Here is a 15,210-nt window from a genome sequence, read left to right on the forward strand (position 1 = left end):
AACAATATAAAGAGGGGACTCCTCTGTTTATGAAATTCGTTCTTTTGATTGTTGTAATTCATAAACCCATGAGTATATGCGCGATCGTTGATCTACTCCACATTACCCGTGAGTGTAGACTGTATCAAGCATTCAAAGTTTTAATTGAGTTCTATAATTCAATAAAGAGTTCTGATTGACAATTCTTATCACATACAAGGTTCTTAGATCTTCTAACATATCTAAGATTCAGACCACACACCAACGAAAAAGATTTAGTAAAGGATGACAGTAACTTCAATTGAAGGTAAGATGATAGGTATTTGGATATCTGCTTCATTTCTCGGCTTCAGATGTGACACTGGTAGATCCCAAGTTCACTAAGGTTATAATTAACGTGTCAGCGTTAAACTCTAATCCTTAGGTTCTACACTAGTTATGAGGACTGGCCCGATGCTGAACTAATCATAAAGATTGACATATAATACACACGTAGCCAAAAAAGAGATATCTGAACTTTTTATACATATGATGATTATACAAAGTTGGTATACAAGAGCCAAGTGATCGTATATGCTTTGTTCATATTCAAGGGGTCGCAGAAGATGCAGAGACGTTAGAAATCAGTCTTACTTCATACAGATTCTCACTTTCTCCTTTACCTTTAAAACAAAAACATTAAGACAATTATTAAAGATTCAGAAATTCAATTTAAGACCTGAGAGCGTATTGATGAACTACTACCACTACTTACCAACTTCTGCAGTGATGTTTGGTCCAAAGAACGAAGTGAATTTCGCCTATGAAAAAAAAAACAGAATGTTTTCAGCTAATTTTATGTTCTTGTACTTTTTAGAGACTACATTTGATGAAAACAAAAGATAACTAAGCTAATATGTTCCCTATGTGTTCTGTCTTAAATCTTACCTGTCTTTGTTCGAAATCTGACAACTTGAGAGCTTTGGCCTCAAATACAAGGACCAGGCAGTAACGACCATCGGTGAGGACCTGAAAAGATGATCCGGGTAAGTTAAGTTTCATCGGTCGGTCAATGTCCATGTCAAATGCAAGTAAGCAAACGAGAAATACACCTCTTCCTTTATCATGGTTAAGATAGGTGCACTACGTCTTGGGATTCCTCCGCCCTAATAATCGAAAGAGCGGTTAAAGCAGATGTATAGAAAAGCGTGTGTGTTTTTGTTTCAGTATAAAATAAGCTTAGTACCAGTCCATACTGAAAGATCCGTTTCAGTGCTTCTTCCAAATGTTGTTCATCTCCATAACGGTATCTCGTCACATCATTTCTCACCTGATAAAAAGCAAAACACTCTTCAAGACCACAAACGCTTGGGATACTAATTATTTTTTAGCCTAGGGCAGTTCTCTCAGATAGATTTTTTTAAGTTTTTGTCACAAAAATAGACTTCAAAAACTAAAATGGCATCAGAAGTACAAAGTACCTGGGTTAAAATAGGAGTAGCAGAGCTCTCCCTAAGCTTCACCGCATCTGCATAACTCAAGCAAGGAACTGGTTTGAGTTCTGCGTACTGCAAAGGAACCAAAGAAAGAAATGAACAACTCTGAACACACAAGTCAAATTTCAATATCTCGTTACAGTAGAGAAGAGATGACATGGTACCTTGAGTGCCATACCGATAATAGCAAGAGGAAATCCATAAGTAAGCATAATAGCAGACCACTCAGATCCAGGAAGGATGTTAAAGTATGCCCCGAAACCGTAACTGCAAGATTATAACACAATCCCACAATGAAAACACAAACACACTTCACTATAGCCGCAAGTAAGCAAGCAAAGAAATAAAGAAAGAAACTCTCACGAGAGGAGCGAGACCCCGAGACCTAGCCCAATAACACCAAATGAAATCTGCATATATCGAAGTTTCATGAGAATCTTTATTTTATTTTTTTCAAAAAAAAAAGGCGGTTGACAACAAAACCTTGGCTAGGGTGAATTCATCATCAGGGATCAAAGTTTTATCACCGGAAGCCACCACGGGAGGAGAGGAGCTCGTGGAGTCAGCAGCTCTTGCCAAGAAACCGAGCCTCAGAGTCTCTCGTTTCAGCTTCGTCTCCGGGACGTGGAGCCATCTCTGCTGTTTCGTTTGTGAAGACGAAACCACGGGTAGATTCTCATGGCGATGGTCGTAGAGACCTGATCGCCGGTTGTTTTGACGACGGAGATGGTAGGGTAAGACGGTGGTTCCCGAAGCTGCCGATATAGATCCCATTTCTTCTTCTCTCTGTGTGTAGCTGTGGGAAGAGAGAGTAATGTGAGGCTGAGGCAAAGTCATGGCCACGATTTCTCTTAGTCCATTCTGATTTCGGTTTACGCAAACCGGTCTAGCTTTTCATCGACCGTTATTCGTAACCGGTTTTCATTAAACCAAACGAACTGGCCGCCAATATTCCGGTTCAAGTGTTTCTTCTTTTTGTGCAACTGGTTTAAGTGTTTAATGACGCCAGCAGATTCACACCATTTTCTGGTGCTGGTTTACGAAAACCAGGTCAATTCATTCAGTACTATCCGGCTGTTTTTGTTCGGTTTCTTCACTATAGAATATATGGATTATGGACTCCTACTTGTCGACTCGAGACTAATTCGTAGGCTTACAGTTATGGGTTCGGGTTCTAGGTTTTAATTTTGGATTTTGAGTTCAGACCGCATTTAAATTTTATTTTAATATGGATTGGATCAGTGTACTGTTTGTACTAGAGACAAAAATATCAAAAACATAATTAATAAACCACTGAAAATCTATAAATGTACTTGACAATCACTCAAAAATATTTTTACCATAGTTTCTTTGGTTACATCTTCAAATATGTTTTTTTTCGATAAAAAATAAGATAATTACTGATGCATGATGCAATTTCATAATACTGTCTTGACAATCTTCATTTATGAAAAACATCTCAACAGTTACAGTAACAACATGTAAATTCAAAGATAACTTCAAAAGCTTATAATCAAATTTTAAGAAGATATTTCTAATCACCTGCAATAGATCTCCAAAATATTTCAAATCAGCTCCCATTTCATCTTCTCATACATTATCAATATAAATGCCAAATTGTTTCTTCAGTGATATGCACTCACAAAACTAAAATTCCCATAAACACTATTTATCGATTTAATAGTTAATTTAATAAAAAAAATATAATATAAGTTAAGATAGACCAACTATTTCTCTAAAAATTCTGAATTTTATTATCATGGTGACACGTGTTAAGCTAGATGAGCTTCCAACCTAAAACCAATTGGTGCTAAGTGGAGTGACCCATCTATCTTATATATTGCTTAGGATCCCTTCCAATATCCGATGTGAGACATTTATCCCTAATACGCCCCCTCAAGATGATGGCTCTTTGAGCGTCAATCTCGGAATGCTCGGGCAAGGATCGATGGACCGACTTTGGGCTGGATCGATAATGGATCGGATTGGACTGCGTGGATCGGGCTCTGATACCATGTATGAAAGGAGGCTGAATACTTTATTGATGTGTACACATACAGTATTTATACAGAATACAGAGGTAATTAGGTATTGACTAATTACAATTATGACCCTAATGATATATCTCCTATAACACGTGGCTACAAAACAATGTTGTAATGTTTCTCAATTAATATATAAGAGATTTTTATACTTACAACCAAACTAAAACTCAAATTTATATGATTAAAATTTAGACAAACTGTAAACTTGTACGGTGAAATCTCTAAATTAATAATGTTAGACTACACCAAAACTGTAATTTTTTTATTAATTTATAGAGATGTTAATTTATTGATATATTAACTGAACCAAAAACTCAATTTGGAACTATAAAATTATATTATTTTATAGAAATTTTTAGTGTATATTAATTTATAGAGTATTAATTTAAAGAGGTTATACTGTAGTTATGATTTATTCAAGTTTAATTGAAAAACAAGAAAATCAAATTTGTGGTTTTAATCTGAACTATTTCTGGTTTCTTACCGAACAATTTGAAAGTCGAATAACCTTATCCAAAACACGGACTGGAAGTCCTATCATTTTTTTCACTTTTAAAAGTCTATCATTTTGCTCCAAAAAAAAGAAAGAGAAGTCTATCATTTTGTCCCGAGTCAACTCGTTACTTTCTCCGACACTTCATCCTTTAGAAAAAGAGAGAAGAAAATGAGGAAAGTTCTTGGTGTTTCGTTAGTAGTTTCCTTTTACCTATTCTACATATTTGTTCTTTTCAAAGAATTGTTCTATATATATTTTTCTATCTTCTCAGTTTAATCATCTTGATTTAAACCAAATTCTTGAGTAAATGGGGCAACAACAGTTTAAAGACGAGGTACTATTTCAACAAGTGAGTCAGAACGATGTCGAAGGTATCAAATCCCTTCGCCATGAAGGTGCAGGACTCGAGGTTTTTCATCTTTCTACTCCATCCTCTCATATTTATACTTATAAAGAAGGAAGAACGCCATTAAACTGAACGTGTGTTTTGGATGTAGTGGTCTGATAAAGAAGGAAGAACGCCACTAATCTTAGCTTGTGCTAAAGCAAAGCTATATGATGTAGCAGAAACTCTGCTCGAGTTGGGTTCCAATGTCAATGCTTATCGTCCCGGTAATTATTATTATTATTATCAAGATCAAGAATCAATAATCTTCTTACTTCCCCCATTTTTCTCTTTTATGTTTTGAAGAGTTTGTATTTTAACTTTGTTGATATCAGGTTGCAATGCAGGGACTCCTCTGCACCATGCTGCAAAAAGGGATCTTGAAAACACGGTTAAGTTACTTCTTTCTCACGGTGGTAAGTTTTTTAAATCTCTTTCTTGCCAATTTTCCGACAGAAAAGTTCTTTTAGCAGTCTATTTATGGTGTTTCATTTACATTTACATAATGGTTTTTCTTCTTGCAGCAAATCCATTGGCTTTGAATGACGATTTTCAGACACCTCTTGATGTTGCTAGGGATAACGGCCACAGCGATGTTGTACGCGCAATCGAGGTATGCTAGTAACACCTATATCATATTTTATACAATATATGAGTAAAGTACATGAAACGTTTTTCATGATTTATAACTCTTAAAGTTGTTTGATTATGCAGAGTCACATCTGCTTGTTCTCTGGCTGGATGCGTCAATTTTATGGCACCAGCTTTCAGGAATTATTTTCTCAGCTTCTTTCAAGAAGAGTGTGAGTATCCATTTTGTTTTTGTTTTTTATCTTTCTTCTTGTTGCACATGAATATGAATCTGCTTTGGGACTTTGTGTTTTTGCAGATGGGTAGTTATCGTACCAACTAGTTCAGGAAACCCCACAAAGCCTTTGAAGTTGGAGTTGGTTGTGTATGCTAGTCTTCAGGTACAAAAAATTCATTCTTTCTCTTCTGAAACCATAATTTGTTTCCAAGTTTTGATATTACTATACTTATGAAACTGTTATGATGTGGCTATATAACTAGGATGCACAACCCATAACGGTGATGCCTTTGTGGAAAGCCAAGTTGGAGGAGCCGAGATCGGATCAGTCCGATGCTTCAGTGATGATTGTTGATAACTCCTCAAAGCGCAAGAAGCAGAGAAGAAGGGGATACATTTCTCACGCGAGGCGTTGGGCTCAAGTCGATAGGCGTAAGTGTACATAGTTTTGTCTATTATTGCTTGAAAAATATTTAGTAACCATAGAAAGCTTTTTTTGTTTAACTGATGCTTCAGCATTTTAAAACTGTTCAGTGAATTGAACACCTAATTTTTTTTTTTTATTAATATCAACTTTCCAGAAATGCGTCTTAAGCTGGCAGCAGCGACCAAAGGTGACATAAAACAGCTGAACTGGTTTTGTGAGGCATGTAAAGGAACTCCACAGGTATATTTTTTTGCCATAATGATACAATTTAGGAAGTGAAGATAATTGCTATTTGTGTGTCTCTCTGATTCATTTGATACTAATTGGAAATTTATACAGCCAATGAATCTTCCAATGTTTCTGCAAACAACTGAAAAGATCATTTCCAATGAGCTTACACCATCAGTTCCTCTACTGAGAGTTGCGGTAGAAGTAGAAGACGGTTCTGTTCACTATCCATCATTCCCGTCTACAAACTTTGAGAGTAAAGAAGGTAGTGGAGGATCTGGAGTGTGTGTGATTTGTGTGGATGCATCAGCGGAAGTAGCATGTGTGCCTTGTGGACATGTCGCTGGATGCATTTCTTGCTTGAAAGAGATCAAAAACAAGAAGTTGGGATGTCCTATATGTCGTGCTAGCATCGATCAGGTCATTAAGTTATATCATGTTTAAACAATAAAAAAAAAGACCAAATGTATCATCTTATCTCACCATTCACGTCCCCGTCCACCGGCTTTGTTCACGACTCATGTATCGCTTGTCTTTGTTCTTTTTTTGGGCTTTGTTGGTTTTGGGTTTTTGTTTGCTATATTCTTATTTAATTGAGCGCACGATTGTTGTTGACATCTATTATTGAATAAAATCCCTGGATTTCTTCAGTTCATTTCATGTTAACGGCTATTCTTTGCAAATCAACGTCTTTCAAGAACCTTCATCCATTCTAAGGAATCAACGTAGTCCAACAACTATTCCTCTTGGAATCAGTGATCCTTGAGTTTATCCAGCTTGACTCTGCGCCCAACTATCTCCTACTTTTTACTTTATGATGTTTTTTGTAAGATAACTGAAACCATATAAGTATAAATATGATAAAAGTTCATATACTTTTAGGATTTTCAAAATCTGAAAAAGAAAATTGAGTACTTTATAGATATTAATCTCATGAAACAAGCTCAAAAACTAACTTTTGAGCAATCAATGACCTTTCAGACAATATGGAGAAGCAGCACAAAATCTTAATCATCTTTATTTTGAATGCACATTTTCAAAAGAAGTGCGGCAAATAGCTTCACTAAAAACTGTAATAGGTGAACCTTGTGCAGTATATCTCCGCTTTCATGTTTACTAAACCTTAGGCTGTCATTTCCTCATCTAGGAAACTGAAACCGTATTTCCACAAATACAAGACCTGGCGTCGGTGGAGTATGTATGGGTTTCACCGACAATGAAACTGAATACGAAGCATTGATTGCCAAATTACGTCTGGTGAAAACAATTAAAGCAAAATGCATTTAGGCTTTTGTGACTCAGAACTCGTCGCCAATCATTTCAATAGCGACTACAAAGCAAAGAACCATAGCGACTGGGATGCATATCTCAAAGTCGTCCAAGATTTGGCCACATAATTTCACTTATTCGAGTTAAAAAAAAGTCCCAGGAGAAGACAACACGACAGCGGACGCCCTAGCCATGTTAGAATCAAACCCAAGGACCAATACTAAAATAGAGATTCATTTAAATTTCCAACAATCCTCCACCACTTTCACATATTCTTTTTTTTTTTAATTTATGCATGAGTTTGATATATCTGTTAATTATTTAGTGAATATGTGAAAGTGTATTACACTTTCCAATTTCTCAAGAATCATGAGGTCCTACATAGTAAATCCCTCCACCCATTTTAGAATATGAAGATAATACACACCTGTTTACACACAAGTCTAAATATTTATACTTGACACTATTATAAATTATGTGTCCTTATCCATTTATGAGTATATACAAAGCCAAGTCTTATCTTATGGAAGTGGCGTCACTTCAAAATTATATAGGTAAATACTTTCACTCATGCTTCTGCAAATGCACTTTTTGAAAGTATTTATTAAGAATAATATTTCAACGTATCCCTTTCTTGCAGGTCCAAGTACATACATTGGGATTGATATAAACATGTGGTTCAATCTTCAAGCACATACCTTTGGTTTGATTTTTTCAGTTATTTTGGATAAAATATATGGCATTTCAGGTAATATATCGGGTAACTTGGATAAAAACCTTGAATAGTTTTGATTATTTTAAATATTCCGGATAAAAATATCTCGACAATTTCAGATAAACATATCTGGATAATTTCTGAAAATTTTGGGTAGTTCAAAAATATTTTTTTTGATAATTTTCTTTTCAAATGCTTTCAGATTCTTTTAAATTTAATAGATTTTTAAATTATCTATATTATATATATATATATATATTTATATACAAATTTCTTTATATTTTATATATTTAGTTACCCGTTTGGTTCTTAGTTTGATTCCAGTTTGATTTGGTTTTTTTCTTTTTTTTTGATAATTCAGGTATCCGGATCTCTCACTTAGTTCGATTATCCCACCGCGTTCAACCGGAACTGGCGAGGAAAATCCTAGAGACCAAACGGAAACCATGTTATACATATTCCAGTTTGATTTGGTTATTTCAGATATAAAATTTGGTTTCGTTCTAGTTTCAGTCATTTCGGTTCCCTTTTGGCTCTGAATTTTCGGTTCTGATTTTTTTTTTACCGAGACCTAATCCTACCAACATATTTATCAAATTTGTTTCTTAAGAATTATCATAAAGATCTTCAGACAAATAAAGGGCTGAAGAAAAGCAAAATTAATTCACATATACAATAGACATCAACTAACATTGACTTAGAAACTAAATTCCACATTGACTTAGGTGTTGATTGTTTGAACTAGTTTTTAGTTTTAGTTTTTGGTTTTTAGATTTTGGTTTTAGTTTTCAGATTTTGGTTTTTGATTTTTAAGTTTTTGTTTTGGTTTTCAGTTTTTGATTTTGGTTTCTAGCTTTTGGTTTTGGTTTTTAATTTTGCAGTATTTTTAGTTTTTTAAAAGATGATTGGGACATTCTTTAAACAAAAAATAGCAATAACATATATAGAAATTACAAACAAAATATATCAAAAAACTGATTTTTAATTAAAAATAAAAATACATTAAAATGTTTTAAAATTATTTTATTTTAAGTATTATATTAGAACAAAAAATAAAAATATCTATAAATTATGCAAAATTAAAATATTAAAATTTTGAAACTATGTATAAATTTTCTTTATAAATTACATTTATTTTTTTAATCTTGAATTTCTATTTTTCTTAAATTACTATAATATTTTTAGTTACAAAAAAATTTCTATTTTTTATAATTTTAGTTACTTTGAATGTGTCTAATAATTGTTATAATTATTCAATAATTTTATTTATAGAAATAGATAACTAATTCTTTGCAATTACTTATACTATATATAAATATCTAAATTATTTTACAGATATAAAATACAAAAAATTATTTTACATTATTATTTAAATGATATTTTATGTACAAAAAGAAACAAATTCGTTTTTTCCTTTAAAAACCCACAAAAGTTGGTTTTTGGTTTTTATTCATAAATTGTTTAAAACTTTGAAAAACTAGTTTCCCTAAATTTTAGGAAATCTATTTGTTAAAAAACTTGATTGGCAAATCAAATGGTTTTTACAAAAACAAAAGCTAAAAGCTAAAACTTGATTGGAGAAAAAATGGTTTTTGAGAAAACAAAAACCAAAAACTAAAACAAAAACCAGAAACAATCATCACCTTAGTGAACATATGCATCCCAATCCAAGAATTTTAAACTCAGTGTTTCATACGCTTACGATTCTAGATCAAATACATAAAGACATATATATTTATGTAAATAATGATTTATATTATTTATCAAAATTAATATACAAGGACGTAAATATTAGTTCACAAATATAGTTTTACACAAAAAAATATTTAAAACTAAAATAATTTCCTAACCAGGTTTTTTTTGTTTTGTTATTTTCGTGTTATATGTAGAAAAATGGTATTTGAGATTTTTTTTAAAAGAAAAACCAGCAGAAAATAGAGATTGGTTCAAAATGTCGTTATATATAATAGCTTCAGCGCCAACAAACAATCAGTCACACGAAACTATAACTAACTTCCCTCTCTGCCTTCACCTTCCTTTCAATCATCTCCACTGTTTCCAGATTCGCTTGAACAAGGTAGTTTCGATTCTCGTCTTCTTTCTTTCTTCCCATTCCAGAGATTGCGACGCTGCTCATATCTCTGTTGATTCTTCTTGTACAGTAGTATCTCTCTAGCCTCATCGAAGAAAGAATGTCGTCGACTACAGATGAAGAAGTCCAGAACGATCTTAAAGATCAACTGGTGCAGAGATCAGAGAGTGACGATCACGCCGAGTTCAAGGGAGCTTCTTTCACCGGAGCGGTACTCAACCTCGCAACAACGATCATCGGTGCTGGTATCATGGCTTTGCCCGCGACGATGAAGATCCTCGGACTCCTTCCCGGCATCGTGATGATCGTTCTCATGGCTTTCTTGACCGACAAGACGATTGAGATCTTGCTCAGGTTTAGCGGAATCGGGAACGCGAGCTCGTACGGTGCTTTGATGCAAGATTCTTTCGGTAGACCTGGAAGGATCGTGTTGCAAGTCGCTGTTCTTGTTAGCAACATTGGAGTTCTGATCGTTTACATGATCATCATTGGTGATGCTTTTGAGGATATGCTTAAAGAACGGCTTGGGAAGAGCTGGTGGGACCAGAGAACTATCGTTCTTCTCTTTACAACATGTGTCTTTGCTCCATTCACAGCCTTCAAGCAGATTGGTTAGTAAAGTAGTACAATGTGTTGCTTACTTCTCTTAGAATTTTGATTTATGCTTCTTCATTGCAGATGCTTTGAGATTCGCATCTGCCACATCACTTGCTCTAGCGGTTCTTTTTCTTGTCATCACTGGGGGAATAGTCGTTACAAAGTTTTTAAGCGGTGGTTTGATGAAGCCAAAACTGTTGCCAAGTTTCACTGACTTGTCATCGGTCTTGAAACTCTTCACCGTTGTTCCTGTGCTTGTCAACGCATTCATTTGTCATTCTAACGGTAACAACAACAACTCAAAAACACGCTTCTTTCTCAGCTATGTTTACATTTAAACAAGAACTAATGTTTTTTTGGATGTTATCAGTCCACAATATACAGAACGAGCTTCAAGACTCCACTCAGATCAAACCTGTTGTGCGATCATCGCTTATCATGTCCTCTTCTGTTTACATAGTGACAAGCTTGTTCGGATACCTCTTGTTCGGTGAATATACTCATGAGGATGTTCTGAAAAACTTTGATACCCATCTTAAAATCCCTTATGGTCCGGTTCTCAGTGATGTAGTCAGAGTCAGCTATGCAGCTCATCTCATGCTTGTCTTCCCTATTATCTTCTATCCTTTGCGGGTTAACGTGGACGGTCTCTTTTTCCCCACGGCTCCATCGCTTACCACCTCTAATCTGAGGTTTCGCTCCATCACTGCGGGTCTCATTGCTGTAATCTTTGTTGGTGCAAACTTCATTCCAAGCATCTGGGATGCTTTTCAACTCATTGGAGCTACAGCTTCTGTCTGCATCGGTTTCATTTTCCCTGCTGCTGTCATCTTAAAGTAAGAAAGTCCTATATTGCTTCATTAGATAAGAGACGACTGGTTTGGTAACCTGATGGATCATTTTATCTCTTTTGTGTTTGCTGCAGGGATCGTCATAACCGAGCGACAAAGATGGACAAGACTATAGCCATTTTCGTGATAGTCCTTGCGGTTTTCTCCAATGCAATCGCCATGTACAGTGACGTTTGCGCCTTACTCAACAAGTACAAATCCACATTTCCAATGTGAGAAGATTGGTTTGGTTTTGTTTGCTTCTCCCTTACTCTACGTGTAACCAAAAAAGAGTTATTAGTTCTGAACAGCATTATGAATAAAGTAGATAGGAGATAATATGTTTCTTTTACTGTAAAAAAAAACTTGAGAAATGTAAAGATGACCCCTGTGATGTGATTTTGATCTTGTTCAACTCTTAGAACATTATTTTGTTACAGCTGATATAATAAAAAAGTCAGGTGCGTCCATGTATTCTCACTAGATTTTTTTTGCCTTATGCTTTCTTGAAAATGGTTCCAATCTTAGATCATATTTGGCTCTAGAACAATATCCAAAGTAAAATATTGTTAATTGATATAGTTTGTCATTGTGATACAAGTTTGGCTCTAGAACAATATCCAAAGTAACTGATATAATTGTCACTGTGAATCTTTAAGATACAGACGAAAAAAACAGCAACAAGTGTCTATTAGGAGTCATTGGGACAACTCAAAACAAAACAAAAGAGTTATAAAGAAACAGCCTTAAACAAAAGGCTAGAAGAAGAAGAATAAAGGGATGACTTTTAGGAAGTTGACTTATCTCCATCGCTGGAATTAGCCTGAGAAGGGAAGCATGGCCTCCACACAGTCTCTTTGCCAATATCCATTAATGCTATTCCTTGAACAGTCAATTCTGCTCTGATCTGATCACTTTTCTCAAACTCTTTGTTCTGCCGCGCCGTTATCCTTTCTTCTATCTTCTGTTCAATGTCTTCTTCGCTCAACCCCGCTCTTGTTAGAGTTTTCTGTTTCATCTCTTTGAGAATCTCGGCATAGCTCAGGGTTGTGAGCAAACCAAGCACATCGAGAACTTCCCTGGCTGCTTTCTCAATCTCAACGAGTGACACAAGCATGGACAATCGCTGTTTCTTCTGCATTTTCTGAATTTTTGACAAAAGAAACGAGACAAGTTTGGTATGTAATGATTATTATGAATGGTTAAGTGACATACAAGTAAAGAAGAAAACCTTGAGCTTGCCGATGGAAGCGTTGATGAATTTCAATGCGTCTTGGTAAGCACCCGTGAGTATATGGGCAGTATTTAAATCGTCCAACATCTTAGCTTCAAACTCACTTTTGAGCTTGTTAATGACGTCTTTGGCTTCTGCAGTCTGTTGAGCTTTTCCACCGTCTTCAGCCATTGCTTCTCGATATGGCAAGAGGGCATCGTCAAGATCTTGCAATGTCTAATAAACAAAGATGAGAGAGGTTACAGTCAGAAGTGAATATAAATCATCACTTTGGAAATGCCTAGCTGTAGTGCACCTGATAAACGTAATACAAAGCGTCTGACGAACTGTCTAGCTGCGACGCTGAGAAACTCAGAGGAGACCGGTAGTGTGCACTCATCAAGAAGTGCCTCAGAGCCAAGGGATGGTAACTTTCTGTGATCTACACAGATTGAAACAAAAGACTGTTAACAACTCTGCGTTTAAGCCATGAGAACATTCAAGAAACATACTTCTCTGATTGTTTTGAAGTTTTTCTTTGACTTGGCCATCTTCTCGTTGTTAATAGTGACATGCCCATTATGCAACCAGTAGTTAACACCACCATCCTCACATGCGGCACAAGTCTGAGCAATCTCGTTTTCATGGTGGGGGAATTTAAGATCTGCACCACCGCCATGAATGTCAAATCTGGGAGACAGATAATGAGCACTCATGGCACTGCACTCGATGTGCCATCCCGGTCTTCCTGGACCCCACGGGCTCTCCCAGCTTGGCTCATCAGGTTTTGCAGCCTGCAACAAACATAATGTTCAAACCACACATCATCATAAACTCAAAGTTACAAAGGTTTGGATTCTCAAACCTTCCAAAGTGCAAAATCAGCAGGGTTACGTTTTCTGGAATCAACAGCAACTCGCTCGCCAGCCCGCGTATGTTCCAGGAGCTGACCAGATAACTTACCATAGTTGGGAGATTTGTCGACAGAAAAGAACACATCGCCTTCCACAACATACCCACATTCTTTCTCAATGATCTGTAAACAGGAAACCATAAAGAAATAATCTGATAAAGAGACAAAACAAACAAACAAACAAAAGGGAGAAGAAGCCTTTTAACCTTTTGAATCATGTCAAGAATGTGATCCATATGGTCACTGACACGAGGCTGGTGGGTAGGAAGGAGGCACTGAAGAGCACCCATATCCACCAAATACTCCTCGCAAAAGCGATTACTCAACTCTAACGGGTTCTCTCCACTCTCATTAGCACGTATGATTATCTGCAGAGATTTCATTTTAATTGCAATAAAAGCAAGAAGATTCATAATGTCATAACTCATAAGACAAAAAAAAGATCACACCTTGTCATCAACATCTGTGAAATTCCTCACGAAGTTAACTTCGTAACTCAAATGCTTCAAGTATCTGCATAACACGCAAACCCCATATGCAAAAAGACTCAAGCTTTCCACAAGAAGAATTGAAATAATGGATCTAAGAAGGTCAAGGAGAGACCTGTAGAGAACGTCGAAGGAGACGGCGGCGCGAGCATGGCCGATGTGGCTGAAATCGTAAGCTGTGATTCCACAGACGTACAGTCCGACCTTTCCGGGAGTGATCGGAACAAAATCCTCCTTCTGCTGCGTCATAGTGTTGTAGAGCTTCAGCTTCATCTTCTCTGCATCCATGTCTCTCACAATCGCCGCCACCAACAATTCGACGGCCAGGGTAGGAAAACGACTGTGTTTAAATACCCTTCCTTTTCTTCCTGTGGGGCTGTTACTTTATTTCAACAGTTACTGTCGTTAGTTCTTTTTATTAACTACTAGGTCGTTTTCCGCGCTACGCGCGGATAATTGATTTTTAAATTTTTAAATTTTACAATTTTACAAACTTTTTAACCTCAAACCAGTGGAGAACCTACGTGTAATAAGAGGGTGGCACTTGCCCCCATGAAAACTTCAAATTTTTTTGTGATGTGCCTAAATTTTAGATGTTTTCTCTTTACTAAAAAATACATATTAATCTTACATTTTATATTTATACATGATTTGCCCCCACCAAGATTTTAGGCTACATCCGCCACTGCTTCAAACATATATTATAAGAGAGAAAGATGACATGCACTTATTTTTATCGTTTAAATTTTGCATGCAGTTTTAGTTTGGCATTTTCTAAATTGAAATAAGATGAATTGTGTGTTTATAAATTTGCCAAATATCAAAACTGAGATCAGAATATAGACAGTAGAAGATATCAAAATGTTGTTTTAAGTTGAATTTTCTTAGAGATCATCTCCTAAACGATATTGACGTTTTTTTGCTCGAGCTCATGTTTTGAACTTGGTTTTTATCATGTTTCTGAAATATTTGATGATTCGTATTGAGTTGTCAAAGCAAAATCATGTCACCGATGATGAAGCGAGTATTAGCTTCCTTGTAAATAAGTGGTATTCATAACTATTATAAGTTGTTAGTTTTCATTTAACATATAATGTTTGTCACCATGACAACTTTATATTTCTAGTTAGTTATGCTTTACATCTCTCTGAATATAGATGTTTAATTGTCCTATAGTGAAAATTTTACAATCGTTGATCTATAATATAGTTTTATATATGATAGAACGTATGTTACAAATGTATATATTT

General features: G+C 35.5%; 4 protein-coding genes and 1 long non-coding RNA gene across 5 annotated transcripts; 2 read left to right on the forward strand and 3 right to left on the reverse strand.

Moving 5' to 3' along the window:
* Window positions 1–436: 436 nt before the first annotated feature.
* LOC103850127 (thylakoid membrane protein slr0575) lies at window positions 437–2,288 on the reverse strand. The gene is made up of 9 exons (XM_009126844.3): window positions 1,938–2,288; window positions 1,818–1,864; window positions 1,619–1,721; window positions 1,440–1,526; window positions 1,205–1,288; window positions 1,071–1,124; window positions 907–987; window positions 734–779; window positions 437–641 (listed from the first exon to the last, which is right to left on the reverse strand). The coding sequence occupies exons 1-9, from the start codon at window positions 2,226–2,228 to the stop codon at window positions 568–570; spliced, it is 867 nt and encodes a 288-aa protein (XP_009125092.1). The 5' UTR covers window positions 2,229–2,288; the 3' UTR covers window positions 437–567.
* A 1,757-nt stretch (window positions 2,289–4,045) lies between these two features.
* LOC103850128 (putative E3 ubiquitin-protein ligase XBAT34) lies at window positions 4,046–6,498 on the forward strand. The gene is made up of 9 exons (XM_009126845.3): window positions 4,046–4,404; window positions 4,493–4,607; window positions 4,716–4,796; window positions 4,905–4,993; window positions 5,095–5,183; window positions 5,270–5,351; window positions 5,452–5,620; window positions 5,770–5,855; window positions 5,955–6,498. The coding sequence occupies exons 1-9, from the start codon at window positions 4,303–4,305 to the stop codon at window positions 6,285–6,287; spliced, it is 1,146 nt and encodes a 381-aa protein (XP_009125093.2). The 5' UTR covers window positions 4,046–4,302; the 3' UTR covers window positions 6,288–6,498.
* On the reverse strand, window positions 6,247–9,694 carry LOC117126617. The gene is made up of 2 exons (XR_004449277.1): window positions 9,471–9,694; window positions 6,247–8,547 (listed from the first exon to the last, which is right to left on the reverse strand). It is a non-coding gene; the product is annotated as an uncharacterized LOC117126617 (long non-coding RNA).
* A 129-nt stretch (window positions 9,695–9,823) lies between these two features.
* LOC103850129 (amino acid transporter AVT6B-like) lies at window positions 9,824–12,004 on the forward strand. Its single transcript, XM_033275127.1, has 5 exons — window positions 9,824–9,904; window positions 9,990–10,530; window positions 10,598–10,801; window positions 10,887–11,352; window positions 11,442–12,004. Exons 2-5 carry the CDS (start codon window positions 10,020–10,022, stop codon window positions 11,581–11,583), a joined length of 1,323 nt encoding a protein of 440 aa, XP_033131018.1. The 5' UTR covers window positions 9,824–9,904; window positions 9,990–10,019; the 3' UTR covers window positions 11,584–12,004.
* Window positions 11,899–14,327, reverse strand: LOC103850130 (cysteine--tRNA ligase 2, cytoplasmic). The gene is made up of 8 exons (XM_009126847.3): window positions 14,076–14,327; window positions 13,922–13,985; window positions 13,679–13,840; window positions 13,425–13,595; window positions 13,072–13,353; window positions 12,876–13,001; window positions 12,578–12,796; window positions 11,899–12,490 (listed from the first exon to the last, which is right to left on the reverse strand). The coding sequence occupies exons 1-8, from the start codon at window positions 14,246–14,248 to the stop codon at window positions 12,134–12,136; spliced, it is 1,554 nt and encodes a 517-aa protein (XP_009125095.2). The 5' UTR covers window positions 14,249–14,327; the 3' UTR covers window positions 11,899–12,133.
* Between the last annotated feature and the right edge of the window lie 883 nt (window positions 14,328–15,210).

This window comes from Brassica rapa, chromosome A07 (genome assembly GCF_000309985.2).
Source record: "Brassica rapa cultivar Chiifu-401-42 chromosome A07, CAAS_Brap_v3.01, whole genome shotgun sequence".
NCBI lineage: Eukaryota > Viridiplantae > Streptophyta > Magnoliopsida > Brassicales > Brassicaceae > Brassica > Brassica rapa.

Excerpts from the sequence above, each read along its gene's own strand:
- LOC103850127 (XM_009126844.3), bottom strand. The coding sequence starts at position 2,228 with ATGGGATCTATATCGGCAGCTTCGGGAACCACCGTCTTACCCTACCAT. Across the intron at positions 1,865-1,937 it reads ATGAATTCACCCTAGCCAAG|ATTTCATTTGGTGTTATTGG; the intron begins GTTTTGTTGTCA and ends CGATATATGCAG. Across the intron at positions 988-1,070 it reads TAACCATGATAAAGGAAGAG|GTCCTCACCGATGGTCGTTA; the intron begins GTGTATTTCTCG and ends TCATCTTTTCAG.
- LOC103850128 (XM_009126845.3), top strand. The coding sequence starts at position 4,303 with ATGGGGCAACAACAGTTTAAAGACGAGGTACTATTTCAACAAGTGAGT. Across the intron at positions 4,797-4,904 it reads GTTACTTCTTTCTCACGGTG|CAAATCCATTGGCTTTGAAT; the intron begins GTAAGTTTTTTA and ends TTCTTCTTGCAG. Across the intron at positions 5,184-5,269 it reads CAGCTTCTTTCAAGAAGAGT|ATGGGTAGTTATCGTACCAA; the intron begins GTGAGTATCCAT and ends GTGTTTTTGCAG.
- LOC103850129 (XM_033275127.1), top strand. The coding sequence starts at position 10,020 with ATGTCGTCGACTACAGATGAAGAAGTCCAGAACGATCTTAAAGATCAA. Across the intron at positions 10,531-10,597 it reads CACAGCCTTCAAGCAGATTG|ATGCTTTGAGATTCGCATCT; the intron begins GTTAGTAAAGTA and ends TCTTCATTGCAG. Across the intron at positions 11,353-11,441 it reads CCTGCTGCTGTCATCTTAAA|GGATCGTCATAACCGAGCGA; the intron begins GTAAGAAAGTCC and ends TGTTTGCTGCAG.
- LOC103850130 (XM_009126847.3), bottom strand. The coding sequence starts at position 14,248 with ATGGATGCAGAGAAGATGAAGCTGAAGCTCTACAACACTATGACGCAG. Across the intron at positions 13,596-13,678 it reads TTCTTGACATGATTCAAAAG|ATCATTGAGAAAGAATGTGG; the intron begins GTTAAAAGGCTT and ends TCCTGTTTACAG. Across the intron at positions 13,002-13,071 it reads ACTTCAAAACAATCAGAGAA|ATCACAGAAAGTTACCATCC; the intron begins GTATGTTTCTTG and ends CAATCTGTGTAG.